This window comes from Rhipicephalus sanguineus, chromosome 3 (genome assembly GCF_013339695.2).
Source record: "Rhipicephalus sanguineus isolate Rsan-2018 chromosome 3, BIME_Rsan_1.4, whole genome shotgun sequence".
Classification (NCBI taxonomy): domain Eukaryota; kingdom Metazoa; phylum Arthropoda; class Arachnida; order Ixodida; family Ixodidae; genus Rhipicephalus; species Rhipicephalus sanguineus.
In genome coordinates, this window is record NC_051178.1 from 134,190,717 (window position 1) to 134,204,621 (window position 13,905).

Sequence of the window (13,905 nt, forward strand, 5' to 3'; positions counted from 1 at the left end):
TTAGTTGCAATTCTTGCAGCTACTTCGGGAACTTTTGCAATAACAGCCTGTTATTTTTTAATGTATGGTGTGATGACCAAACATAACGGGCATCATTCACAGCATTCAGCTTAGCCATTGATAGAGCTTATTATTATGGCTGCCATGTTTATTAGTACTGCTCTTGTACCTAAGTTTGCCCATGGAATGTAAGTACTACAGCTGACGTCCGATTTCCCGGACCCTCAAGGGACCGCGAAAATGTCCGGAAAATCGGGCAGTCCGGAAAAACGAATGCATGTGAAAACGCACATTTTTGGTAGGTATTTTCACTGATGGAGAGGGTCACAGCCGGAGTACAAAATTCCCATTGCAATTCAGCCAATGCATCGTTTAGGTGGCTCTGAAAAGAGCCGTTTATAAAAAAAAATATGACGTGGCCGGCACTACCTCATAGGTCAGCACTTGGGCGCAAAGAAGTCGCTTATTTTCTTTTGCACGGTCCGCTTGCCCGCGATTATGTCTGCCTCAATTTCAGTCAACGTCATGTTGCCGCTGTACACCAATGACAGTGTCATCAGTGCTCACGTCAACTCTGAGCTCGTTGGCTGTGTAGGAGCTGGCTCTTCGTTCTCGGTGTCCGAGTCATCGGAATCCTCCGTAACTTGACGAATGATTTCGTCATCGGTCAACTCCGCACATAGCTCGAGGTCTTTGTCAGCATCAGCGAAGCCCTCAAGGGTTATCTCGGCTGGAATCGACATGCCGCCAGCGTGCAGATCATCGAAGGCAACGTCTGCGGATGGCAGTTCGTCATCGTGAGCCTACGAGGTGGCTTTGTGCGCTTCGAAGGCGTGGACGAAGACGAAGGAGCAGTCGGTGCCATTGCTGTAAACGGCGAATCCGCTCGGCGAAAAGCGCAGTACGAAACAGCTAGGAACTCGGTGGATGCTGAAGGTCAGGAAACGTGATCACTGAAGGTCGATTCCACGAAAGATCAAAAAAGGCTGTATATTTGATGTTTCCGATTTTCCTGATAATTTTGTATGTTGTGCACATATGACTGCACAGCACGAAATCGCAGTTCGTTTTCAAATAAAAATTTTTTTCAACACAGGAAAATTCGACAAGTGTCGCCGGTTGACGACGACCATTTTACGAAGAGTGCGTTTTCGTAAATTCGCAATCATGCTGGCAGCCACTGAAGCTATATATTACAAATATCTTTCTTTTTGGCGGAAGTAGAAGTAAAGAGGAAATAGCTCTTATCATTTCATATAATTCTGAGTAAATTATGTATTTTTAAAAATTCACGAAAAACGCTGCGTTTTTGAAAATCAGTCAAATTTGGGACGCTATGGCTACTTCTGTGAACATCTTAGCTTGTTCATATTTGCAGTATGAATAGGCCTTTATGTGAATAATGAACCTCTGCATTTGTATTTCTCGAATAATTTCCAAAGTAGTAAATTTTTATGCTCGAAACACCAAAAAGAGAAAAGTGCTCCTCCATTCAAAAATCTATAATAAAAAAAACCCAATCTCAATTTTGTTCAAAGTCCCCGAAAATGTTCTCAAAGGACTGAAAAATGATATTATGAAAAAACATGTTGCATCATTTTCATTACAACAAAAGCAGAAAAAGTCAAACATTGTGTTTCCAGAGCGTAGTGGCTACTGCGCAAAGGACATCTCTAGTAACAAGAAAATACAGTAACACGTCTTTTTTCTTTTCTGAGCTTCGCTAAACAAGAGTAATGATCTATGGTCGGAAATTGGGAACTGTTTTGTAAAGAAAAAGACCGTTCCAATTAAATGCATTCGCGTGGTTTGCGACTTCACGCCAGTGTTAGACATCCCTCAGTCCACAGTATGCACTTTCAGTTGTAGCCTCCTTTTCTTTCATCTATTTCAGTTGAGTATAATTCATATCTTGAGTGCTAATGAACGCGTTCCCTCCATGCGTCTCTTTTGATGATGTGCTGTGCCAGAATTGAGAGATTGGTATAAAAGCCAAGGTCTCTTCATGAATGGAAATGAATTTCTGGAGAGCGGTCGCCAAGAGGTGTGGTTTTTGTTGGCCCAAATGTGTACGTTGTCAAACCTTATGTGATCAATGCAGAGTTTAAAAAGAATCGATTACGTGAAGATTGGTGGCAGCAGTTTTGGCCACGGACAAAACACGTTTTGTTTGCATTGCATCTGCTTTGTTTTGCATATCCTTCTTTCTCTTGAAGGAGTGCTGGCAGATCTAGTTTCCCTCTTGAATTGAGCGCGCATCCTGCTTCATGACCCTCCGCAAAAGAGTCTCGATCCGATATCTTCTACGTAACGAAAATTCTGCTGCAGCGGAATTTTCTTTTTGTGCACCATGAGGCAGTCCGTACAAAATCTCTGCCATGGCTATAACGCCTACCCATAGCCACCTTCAGAGCGTAGGATAGTGATCGCATCAAAGTGAAGCACAATTTGGATGCTTAACTTCTATCTCAGGTGGTGTTTGGCTGACTGGCACAGCCGTACTCGTTGCTGTCGTCTGCTCAGGCGGGCGTCCATCGCGCCGCCCTTTGCACCTGTCCGCCTAACGCATGCTACTCCGTTTACACGAGTGCTTGTAGCGCGGGCCACACGATCCGCACGGTGTGGATCCAGAGACCGGGCGGGAGAGCGACGAGCGGTGAAAAATGTATCGTGTAACCAACGCAATCGACACCCCAGCTTTTTCTCGTGCATAGCGACGAAGCCTGGCAAACAATGTGTGGCTGCTGTGCTTAGGTTGCACTGCGGTACTCGCCGTTCACCACTGCCGCCATTTGCGATTTCTCACATTCTTACAATGCATGATCGACTCAGCTACACATATTTCGCGTTTAGCTTCGTTACTTTTATATAAGCGCATTTACTAAAAAAATTATCCAGAGGAATGAAAATGTCCGTGCTGCCCGTCGACGAGGAATGTAAGTGGTGTCGCAAATGCATTTAATTGGAACGATCTTTTCTTTCTTTACAAAACAGTTCCCACTTTCCAACAATAGATCATTACTGCTGTTTAGCGAAGCTCAGAGAAGAAAAATGACGTGTTACTGTATTTTCTTGTTACTAGAGATGTCACTTACGCAGTGGCCACCACGCTCTGGAAACACAATGTTTGACATTTTCTGCTTTTGTTCTAATAAAAATGATGCAACATGTTTTCTCATAATATCATTCTGCAGTCCTTTGAGAACATTTTGGGGGACTTCGAACAAAATTGAGATTGGGTTTTTTTTATTATAGATTTTTGAATGGAGGAGCACTTTTCTCTTTTTGGTGTTTCGAGCATGAAAATTTACTACTTTGAAAATTATTAGAGAAATACAAATGCAGAGGTTCATTATTCACATAAAGGCCTATTCATACTGCAAATATGAACAAGCTAAGATGTTCACAGAAGTAGCCATAGCGTCCCAAATTTGACTGATTTTCAAAAACGCAGCGTTTTTCGTGAATTTTTAAAAATACATACTTTACTCAGAATTCCATGAAATGATAAGAGCTATTTCCTCTTTACTTCTACTTCCGCCAAAAAGAAAGATATTTGTAATATATAGCTTGAGTAGCTGCCAGCATGGTTCCGAAGTTACGAAAACGCATTCTTCGTAAAATGGTCGTCGTCAACCGGCGACACTTGTCGAATTTTGCTGTGTTGAAAAAAAATTTTTATTTGAAAACGAACTGCGATTTCGTGCTGTGCAAGCATATGTGCACAACATACAAAATTATCAGGAAAATCGGAAACATCAAATATACACCCTTTTTCGATCTTTCGTGGAATCGACCTGAAGGTAGCGCGCAGCAGCAAACGATCAACCGCAGACACGACCGCAGAGCTGGCACAGCTGACAAAACAACACGTGAACGAACACAGTGAGGTTTGGCTTGGCTAAGCTACGACTGGCAACAGATTGACACGTGCGGTTTCGAGGTTACGGCAGCCACGGTGCGGTGCGGCGGTGCTGCTGGCCACACCTGCGATGCGAGTATGGCGGGTTCAAGGATATGAAAACAACCAAAATAGCGGCGTCGGTGGTGACTTTGGGTCGGCGGTTAACAGTAAAAAGTCCGGGAAAGCTATAAGCGTCCGGAACTTCGGACTTTTTAATACATTGACTCTACGGGGAACTTGATGGTGCCACAGATGAGTCCGGGAAATCAGGCATGTCCGGAATTTCGGGCGTCCGGGAAATCTGACGTCGACTGTATTATATATATATTTTTTTCCAACACATATAAGGCACCACCAAATAATTGCATTGGTAGATATATTGGGTAGTTTGGATAGATTTTTAGAATAATGCGCTCAGTACATCCTCACAAACATCAGAGAGTTGACCAGTGAGCTGGTGTGACTGTGGTGATAGCACAGTGATAATGATTAACGATATTGTGCTATACTGTTCTGCCAGGCATGCCACAATCTGTGATGTTAACTATCTCGATTGAAGGTGAACTTACAGCTCTGAACACAACACACACACAAGTAAGGAAGCAATGGAATGAGGATGAAACTAAAATGGTGTTTAAATTTGCTCGTTTGTATGAGTCTTGTCCTATCATCTTCTTGCTTACATTGTGTCTTTCGTTGGTTTTTCACCTTGAATTATGTAATGACTGTGGGCATAAATAGGCTGACAATAATGATGATTATGTGTAATTCTGCAGATGGCTGCTCTGACGACAGCGATGGTGAACTATCAAGCGGCGGACAGGATGATTTCCCACCTCGGTCGGCTCACCCTAACATTAGTTCTCCAGGTTGGCCTCGGAGCAGCACCCCCAAGCCAGACAAAAGCTTCTATCCAAGATGCACACCACCAAAGAAGTTCCCTACTTCAGAGGTATGCATCTTGGGGACAATGAGTAATGAGCACTATGTCAGAAAAAGTAAGATGCGCCATAGCCACAAGACTGATTGCTTTACAATTGTCCAATGCTTGATGCAGGAGGGCAGTACAGCTATGCCAATTGGGCCAAATTGCCAACTTTTCTTGTTTGCCCGGTGTTGATCATGTTTTTCTGAACTGGCTGTCTTGCCTGATGTGTCACGGCTGCACATAAAATGCAGAAGTTGATTGAAATCTCAGTACTGAAAAAAAAAAGAAGTTACACCTATTACACACCTTCGCGCTCTGCTGTAGAAGCCTAAAAATATGTTGGTAGTAAAAATGGCCTGAACAAAAGCACCTTTTGAGTGCTGTAAAACTGCTTGTACAATCTGATCATCCTTTGTTGTGAACTCCTTGATGCCCATGACCAATGCTACCCAGTGAAGTAAGTTTCAGGGCTTTGCACCTTAGATATGTTTCAGGGCTTTGCACCTTAGAATGAGGCAGGAAGTTTAGGTTGAACCTGCTTTTATAGCTGCAGTGAACTACAGTCAGCTTTGTGTTGTTACCAATAGGCCATTCTTAGATTTATGTGAACTGTAGATTCATGCAGCAAAGTGGCCATTGCTCAACCAATTTAGTAATTTATCTTGCCCATCCACTGCAGGCAACCCCTGAGGCACTGCCACATCAACAAAATGTAGATGCCACTGTGGAAGCACATGCCTTTGCCAGACAAATTTTGGAGCTGCAGCTGCGCTCTGTATCACTGCACCAGGAGCTGGCAGTGAGCTGGCTTCACCAGATGAAGGAAGCCAGTCAAAGCATGCTCAAAGATCAACTTGACACTCACAGGACTATCCTGGCTGAAGTCAAGCAACAAAAGACTGTTGTGGAGCACATCATGGTTGGCTTCTATTTTTGAATCTTGTAATTCGCAATCAATCCAGTACTGGAATGGAGAAAGTTGTCCTTACTTCTCTCCTCAAAATGTTTTTTGTAAAGTATAGTGCAGTTCAAGATATTTTTTGCTGTTAACGCATCTGTGAGTCTTGTACACGTGTCACACAGGCACTTTTGATTGCGATCAAATCCAGTTGGTATTGGCTTTCTTGACTGTGTTCAGCTGTTTTCTATAGCTTGCTAATCACGATAGATAAAGCTCGAACCTGATTGGGCTCAGATATGTGATCAAAAGTGCACTGTGTGATGTGCGGGTTTGTCTTTCCGCACTTATCATCATCAAGGCGCTCACAAAAGGAAGAAGACTTCTCCTTGGCGTGAGCGCGCACTCAATATGCTACAGATGGCTATGCTATTCGTTTTTTTGCCTGTGTTATGCCAAGCTACGACAGCATATGTGACAGCATATGACAGCATACGACAGTCCGTGCCCCAAAAGTGCTCCGCACCTTAAAAAAACAAAAAAAACGTGCTGTTGCTATTTATTACAGATCGAAAACAACTGCAACTGTTTTCTTAAAGGGGCTGACAACTGGCCTGAATGTGTGATGAAATCTAGATGAAATTGGAAAGACCGTCGATTATAGTGACAGAGTTTAGCATTCTTCTCACAACTTTAAAAGAATTTCTATCTTTAAATTGCGTTTGAAAGTCACGAAAACTGGTTCGTCCATGGAGAAGCCTAGGTGCTACGTGAAGGAGCCATTTGCATTGCTGTATGTAGTCTGCTGTTGTTTAGGCAGGCCATAATTTGTGCTTAGAAATAGAGTATGCTTTTATCAGGCATACCCACTTTATTCCATGCTTATCATAGGGTAAAAGGAGTTTACACTAGTGTAAACAAAAACCTGTGTCAAGCTGTGGGGCCATGTGGGGCATAATCGCTGTCATATTGCAGCATGTATGCAAGTACAACTTCATCGGTGTTGCAGATAAAGAAATTCTGAGTAAAAAGCGTTTCACGGCGTTTTTCGCATTACCATACCATGATAGGAGTCTCTCCAACTGGTAAGCATTTCATTGCACTGAAGAAAACATGTTCCATAAAAATTGGTTGCCAGTCCCATTAAGCACATTTCATTTGATACGTCAAAAATTGTGCTGACAAACCAAAAGTTCATGCTTCAGTATGGAAACCTAAAGCTCCCAACAGGATTTGACATCTCGTGCATCACTTTGCCAGATTTTATGCATTACAAGGTTGCAAAATAAAAATTCATGCGCTGTGCAGCTCGCACTGGCATGCTCTGAGATCCATGAGTGCGTCGCGCCTAGCACTACTAGATTCGAGCTTATATCCCGCAAGCATTAGATGCTAAAACCAATTGCTGTGAACCCTTCGATTGCCAGTTAAGCTTCTGAATATGAGAGGATACAGAAATGCTTGAATAATATGGTAGTACATCTAATGAACTTGCATAAAGCAAAACACTGTCACGTTTTAGACTCCTGCATTGTAAAAAGAACTTCAGTGGGCGTGTGCTTGGTCTCTTAACACAGCACAACATCTTTTATATTTTGTATTGTTATGCATATTCACCACATTCAATGTGCCTCACATGCCATTTCAGTGCTGTAAAATGCAATAAAACTAAACCTTGGCGGGCTGGATATATACAGTTGAACCCCTGTATAAGAGGCACTGATGTAATAGACAACCGGGTATAAGAGACACCAGTGCGCCCATATCAAAATTGGGGTTAATCAGAGAATGAGAACATAGTACAAATGGGAACATTTCTTGGAAACGCTGTTTATCAACCAATATTTTTCGAAAAGCTATATTTATCAATGGGAATTCACAACAAAAACGAGCCCAAAATGGCAAAGGCTGATCAAATGTGCAGAAGTAGCGATTACATGAAATTGTGCAATCTTTTAGTGCCTTTTCCACTGCTGGAGTACTAAAAGAACTCATTGCGTAGTTAATATCCATTAGGTGGTGCCAAGTGCCTTCTCAGCCCCGGCCCACCACCACTGAGGCCCTTAAGGTCAACATGCAGTGCAAGGACAAGGAATTGGAAGGGGGTGGCTACCCCCTCCTGTCTCCCCTGTTCACATGCCTGTGGGTAATCCTAAATAAATACAGTGAAACCTCGTTAATACGTAACTGCCGGGAACGTGGCATAACTACGCACTAAACGATAGTACGCATTAAACACCAAGTACAAATTTTCATCTCCTAGCGTACGCCATCGCCGCCAGCAAATAAATAGAGTGCTACAGCAAATATTGCCTAAAGTACCCACCGCAAAGCCTTTCCTTTCTTTTTGCCAAAGTGGAGAAAAGATCCTAGCACACTGGCACGACCGCCCGATAGCGCGTAGTGGCGACGCCGAAGAGCATTTCGAAACTATTGCAGGGTCCAGGATACGCGGTCAACGCAGTGACCGATGTAGCGGCAGAACGGACAGTGTCTGCTTTCCGCGGTATATGTGCGTGCGTCTAACCGTGATCTGCTACTAAACGAAAACTGACACAGTTCCAGTGAAACGCGGTACGGCCGCGTGGAGCCGATCGTCTCCCAGCTAGTTGCGTGCAGCGCATCGCCTACTCGGCTCACGCCGTCACTACCGGGCCGCTTGCTGTGCCGCACGCGTGCATTTATCGTGGGGATGTTGTTCGTACCTACTTCGCTCCAGATCGTGCACAGATGAGGCGAGTAACTTGTTCGGTTAACGCAGCGATGACGAGCTTCATGCAAGCGATGCGCACTCCGCGATGCTCTAGCGATCCTGGCAGCGGACGGAGGCGTGTTGGGTGGTCGCCTAATAAAAGCGTGCAGTATGGTTACAACCGCGCTAGGCTTGCTGTATTGTACACGTGCGTTTAGTGTGCTAGCGTCAATGCAGCGAGGTTTCTCGGCGCCCGCGACCCGCAACGCTAACTACACAACAGCAATCTGCTTTCGCTTCTACAAAGCGGTGCACGCCTGATGACGGCTTAGTAACGTTTGCTGTCGGGCTAGTTGGTACATGGCTGAAGTTCTTCATCCCTGCCCAAGCACTTGTGCCATTAATTCAACTTCAGCCTTGAAGACGGCCGCGCACAACAAAGCGGCAGCGATCGGCGGCCCAGCGCGTTCAGGTTGTCGCCTAATAAAAATGTGCAGTAGGCTTAAAAAGTAGCGCTGCGCCGCATGTGTGCCCGAGCAGATAGCTGAAGATACTTATTGTGATAAGGCTGTTGGCGATAAGTCATGTCGGCGCGTTCGTCGGTGGCCGCCACCTCGCCTTCATTCTTTCCCGATGCTTACCTGCAAAGGCGTCGCCGCAATCGCGCGGGAGTCGGAATCGGGGATCGACTGATCTGCGCACTTCTCAAAAAGGCGGAAGACCTTTGGCGGCACATTCTGGCGTCGGGAAGTTGAACGGCGCAGTAAAATTTTATGGCACAAAAAGTTATCGCGGTACGCAGGGTACGCACTAACCGGTAGGCATAGGGTGAACCACTACGGCTAAAGCGGTCAGCGAATGCATTGGGCTCTATGGGACTCGGTCAGGGATTCGTCGCATCTACGTCTTAACCGTTAGTACGTTTAAAGTGGGTACGTATTAACGAGGTTTGACTGTATGTGATGATTTAGTTGCTATTAAGTACTGAATAACTAGACCAGTGGTTCTCAGCCATGGCTGTTTCAAGGACCGCTTGCGGACCGGCGGAAGTGATGGGGGAACCCTTGCAGTGAGAGAAAGGGGAGGGGATCTTAAATGAACAGAACATGCAGCGTGAAATAGGTTTTCTCTTGCAAAGAATGGTGCCTCGTCAATTCGATCTCAACAGCTTGCCAATATGTTGTGCGGTCTGCAACCATATTAAACCTGTTTCTAGCTATGTTTGCTCTTCAAATTAGCAAGCCTATAAAAAGCACGCTGGTGTGCTTATGTCACAGAAAACTGCAACAAAAACTAGCCATCTCATGAAGAAGGAGAAACGTAAGTCAGCTCCGCCGCAATGCAGCATTGTTATGCGGTGGAGCGTATCAAAAATCGGAAGGGGCCCCTGTCACGGGACGTAGTGTGCCTCCAAAAAACGCATTTTATGTTTTTAAAGGATGGGTTTTGCGGACCCCCAAGAATGGCTTCGGGGACCTTTTAGGGTCCGCGGACCCCCTTTTGAGAAACACTGAACTAGACTATAAGCAGTAAGGCAACAATGAATGCAGTTCATAGAAAAGAACTCCATTTTCTCACGATTCTTCAGCCTTTGTTACCCTTTATTAAGGTATCATGTGAACAGTACACACGCTTCACTGGTTTCTTTTCACAGAAAAAAGTTGATGAGGTGGCTGCAAGGACTGTGCCAGCAGCAGACGCTACATCCTGCTCGCAGCGCCAGAATGAAGGCTCTGAGCCATCCAGTGGCCGTGGCTCAGTTCGTGACTACTCTCACCGTGAGGCACCAGCTTCTGACAGACCAACACCACTAACTGCAAGAGGCCCGCGCCGTGCTTCAACACCACTCTCTGTCCCTCGCATGCAACACCCTGCATATGGAAGCTACCCCATGCCTTACTTTGGCTATCCACTGGCTTTTCCACAGTGGGGTCAGCCCCTGGCGTACCATTTTCCATCGCAGCCATTCTTTTCATCACGCGGCACCACAGCCATAACAAATGTGCCAATTCAAAGCTTTCCTGGCTTGCCGGGACAGGTGAGAACACTCACTTGTGCTACTTTGGCCATATAATTCGAGGTGGTGGGAATTCGTTGAAAAAGTGCTCTCGTTTAATTATTTTGGCATGGAAGTGGGGAAGAAGGTTTGGTTTTGTAGACTTTTGGAATATAGGGTGCAGTTGTTGTGCACCTAATTCTTAGAAATAGCCTTCAGCTACAAAAAAACATATCAATTTGAAATGTGTTTTCATAGCCAAACACCTTGCCATGGAGCTGTTCTTGTTTGATACTATTCTACACAACTGAGTGACGTCCTGTATAGATGCAAGGCTTGTTTTAATTATACTATCAACATAAAAATAAACATGAACAAAGAGTAAGTGATTAGAATTGCCTGTTAGGCATAATTATACATAGGAGTCAGATGTAGAATTGTTCTGTAGCTGGCCTCTAAACATGGAGTAGCACCAAATGTATGCTTGGAGATTTAATTAAGCCACTGCTGCAAATGCAGGTGAACTTGAAAACAGAACCACACATTGAAACAGTTTTTGAAATTTTGGGTATTTTCAATCGGGGGTGCATGCTGCTGTGATGTAGTGAGCAGTATTCTTGACTGCTACATCTTCAGTCTGCGTAACGTCAAGACAGACTAATTTTGAGATTGTGCTGGTATGCACTCGTGGCATGCACATGTGAAGCAAAGTACAGTTTAAAACTTCTTTTCCGTCTTTCTCTTCTTTGCCTCAGGTTGCACATGATGTTAGCCACCCGCTTCCATCTACCTTGTTTGCCAGCAGTGCTCCATCTCACTTTGCAACTGGGGATGTGGGCCAAATGTTGGCCTTTGGTCACAGGGCAGAACCACAAGCTCCAGCCCCTGCACCTGCACCAGCCCCTGCACCAGACCCTGTACCAGCCCCTGCATCAGCCTTTGCATCAACCCCTGCACCAGCCCCTGCACCAGCCCCTGCACCAGCCCCTGCACCAGCCCCTGCACCAGCCTTTGCATCAGCCTTTGTACTAGCCCCTGCACCAGCCCCCGCACCAGCCCCCGCACCAGCCCCTGTACCAGAGTACAAGAAACCATCAATGCCAGCAGTGTCCATACATCCTGATGCTGCAGCAGTGCCAGCTATGGCATCGCATGCTCCTCGCACTTTTGAGTTTCATGCACCGGCAGGTACCACCAGTGCCGTGCCCGCATGGGGAGGGGGGGATGGTTTCTCACAGGCTGTGCCTCCATCTCTTCTCACCACTGCTTTCACTACTGCAAGTAAAGCGGCTGCTTCCTGCCAGGCTGGTTGTGCACCTCTGCCCATAGCCCGAGAAACAGCAGCAGCATTAACCTCTGCTCCAGAAGAACAGGCCCTGTCCAATGCTGCTGTTGACACAGGAACAGAAAGAGGGAACCAGAGAATATTGGTAACTTTTTATTTTTCTCAATGCAGCATGGTCACACACTCTTTGAACCAAAGTTGAATGCAAGCTTAATACCTGTGATGTTTTATCTTGCAACACTTCTGTCCTGTAGTTCTCGACAAACCTTGGAATACTCGTCAGGCTTAGCTATCTGTCTTGCAGTTTAACTGAAGAGCTCTTCATAGTTTAGTTCTTTTAGTACTGAGTTGTAAAATATTTTCCTCTCTTTCTTTCCAGTCCACGTGTGCGATGTCAATAAACATCAGCTGTCCACCTCGGTCTACATTGTCTGCCGGCAGTGCACCGTTTCACTTGGCAAGTGTGAATATGGGCCAAACGTTAGCCTTTGGTCACAGCGCAGAGCCACAAGCTCCAGCCCCTGCACCAACCCCTGCACCAAGATACAAGAAGCCATCAATGCCAGCTGTGTCCATGCATCATGATGCTGCAGCAGTGCCAGCTACAGCATTGCATGCTCCTCGCACTTTTGAGTTTCATGTGCCGGCAAGCACCATCAGTACCTTGCCCACATGGGGCAGGGGGGGTTGTTTTCAGGATGGCTTCCTTCCGGCTGTGCCTCCATATTCTCCGACCACTGCTTTCGCTGCTCCAAGTAAAGCGGCTGCATCCTGCCAGGCTGGTTGTGCACCTCAGCCAGCAGCCCAGGAAACACCAGCAGCATTAACCTCTGCTCCAGAAGAACAGGCACTGTCCACTGCTGTTGACACAGGAACAGAAAGAGGGAACCAGAGATTATTGGTAACCTTTCGTTTTTCTTGATGCAGCATGGTCACACAATCTTTGAACCAATGTTGAATGCAAGTTTAATGCATGTAATGTTTCTTCCTTTCAACATTTGTGTCCTATACTTTTCAACAAACCTCATAGTATTATTCTGTATATCTGTCTTGCTGTTTAAGTGAGAAGCTCACAACAGTTTAGTTCTTATGGTACTGGGTTATAAAGTATTCCCTCTTTTCTTTTTCTTTCCAGTCCGCGCATGCAATGTCATTAGACATCAACCATCTGCCTCCGTCGACACTCTCTGCCAGCAGTGGACCATTTCACTTGGCAAGTGGGGATGTCGTACAAGTGTCTACTAGGCACCATACAGAGCCACAGCTCTCAGCGATTCCTACAGTGGTGCTACCAAATTCAGTGTGTCCTCCACATCGCCACTCTGTTCCTTGGCAAACAACCCCAAACAGCATGGGTGCAGATAACAGCAATACCTCTCCTGTGAGCACACTGACTACTTATGCAGTGAGCAACATGGCTGCTGCACTTTCAGCCTCTGCATCATGCTTCAGTACAACAAGAACTGTGCTGTTGCCCTCTTTTCTCGAGTCCAGAGCAGCCACAACTGCAACTACAGCACAATTCGGTTTGCCAATGCCTGCATCCAGGACATCAGTAGTTGCAGTCACTGAGTTGCCAACATCAGCATCAAGGTTTAGTGCCACCGAAATGTTTCTGGCATCCTCAGTCTCTGGACCCACAACAGACGCCAAGGCGCCTACTCAGTCATTACACTTTCAATTAGTTACATGCAGTGCTGAAACGTTCATGACAACTTCCTTGTCATCGCAAACAACCTCTTTGTTTGGATCCAAAGTAGCCACTACAGGAACACCAACACTATCATTTGGCTCAGCATTGGCTGCGTCTACTGCATCAGTAACTAATGTTACTGAGTTGCCAATACCAATATCAAGCATCAGCTCCTCCAAAATGGTGTTGGCACCTTCTGTTTTTAGACCCACAACAGACACCAAGGCAATGTCTACATTAGACTTGTCATTATATGCACCTAGTGCATCAAATGTTGAGGCAACCTCATTGTATGGATTCAAGACAGTTACCACAGCAGCAACATCACTATCATTTGGTTCACCAGTGGCTGCGTCCGCTGCATCAACAACTGAATTTCCTGAGTTGCGAATACCAGCATCAACATTCATCACACCCAGAATGGTGTTGTCACCTTCCATTTTTAGACCCCCAACAGACACTAAGGGGACACTTAACAAGCACACATTGCCATCAGCATCCTTCTTTGG

At 45.5% G+C, this 13,905-nt stretch overlaps 2 protein-coding genes across 2 annotated transcripts; both read left to right on the forward strand.

Annotated features, from left to right (window-relative positions):
- Positions 1 to 181: 181 nt before the first annotated feature.
- On the forward strand, positions 182 to 5,769 carry LOC125757876 (uncharacterized). Its single transcript, XM_049414141.1, has 3 exons — positions 182 to 188; positions 4,681 to 4,856; positions 5,512 to 5,769. The coding sequence occupies exons 1-3, from the start codon at positions 182 to 184 to the stop codon at positions 5,767 to 5,769; spliced, it is 441 nt and encodes a 146-aa protein (XP_049270098.1).
- Positions 5,770 to 10,311: 4,542 nt separating this feature from the next.
- Positions 10,312 to 11,760, forward strand: LOC119385103 (RNA-binding protein 33-like). The gene is made up of 2 exons (XM_037652642.2): positions 10,312 to 10,460; positions 11,174 to 11,760. Exons 1-2 carry the CDS (start codon positions 10,423 to 10,425, stop codon positions 11,448 to 11,450), a joined length of 315 nt encoding a protein of 104 aa, XP_037508570.1. The 5' UTR covers positions 10,312 to 10,422; the 3' UTR covers positions 11,451 to 11,760.
- Positions 11,761 to 13,905: the final 2,145 nt, after the last annotated feature.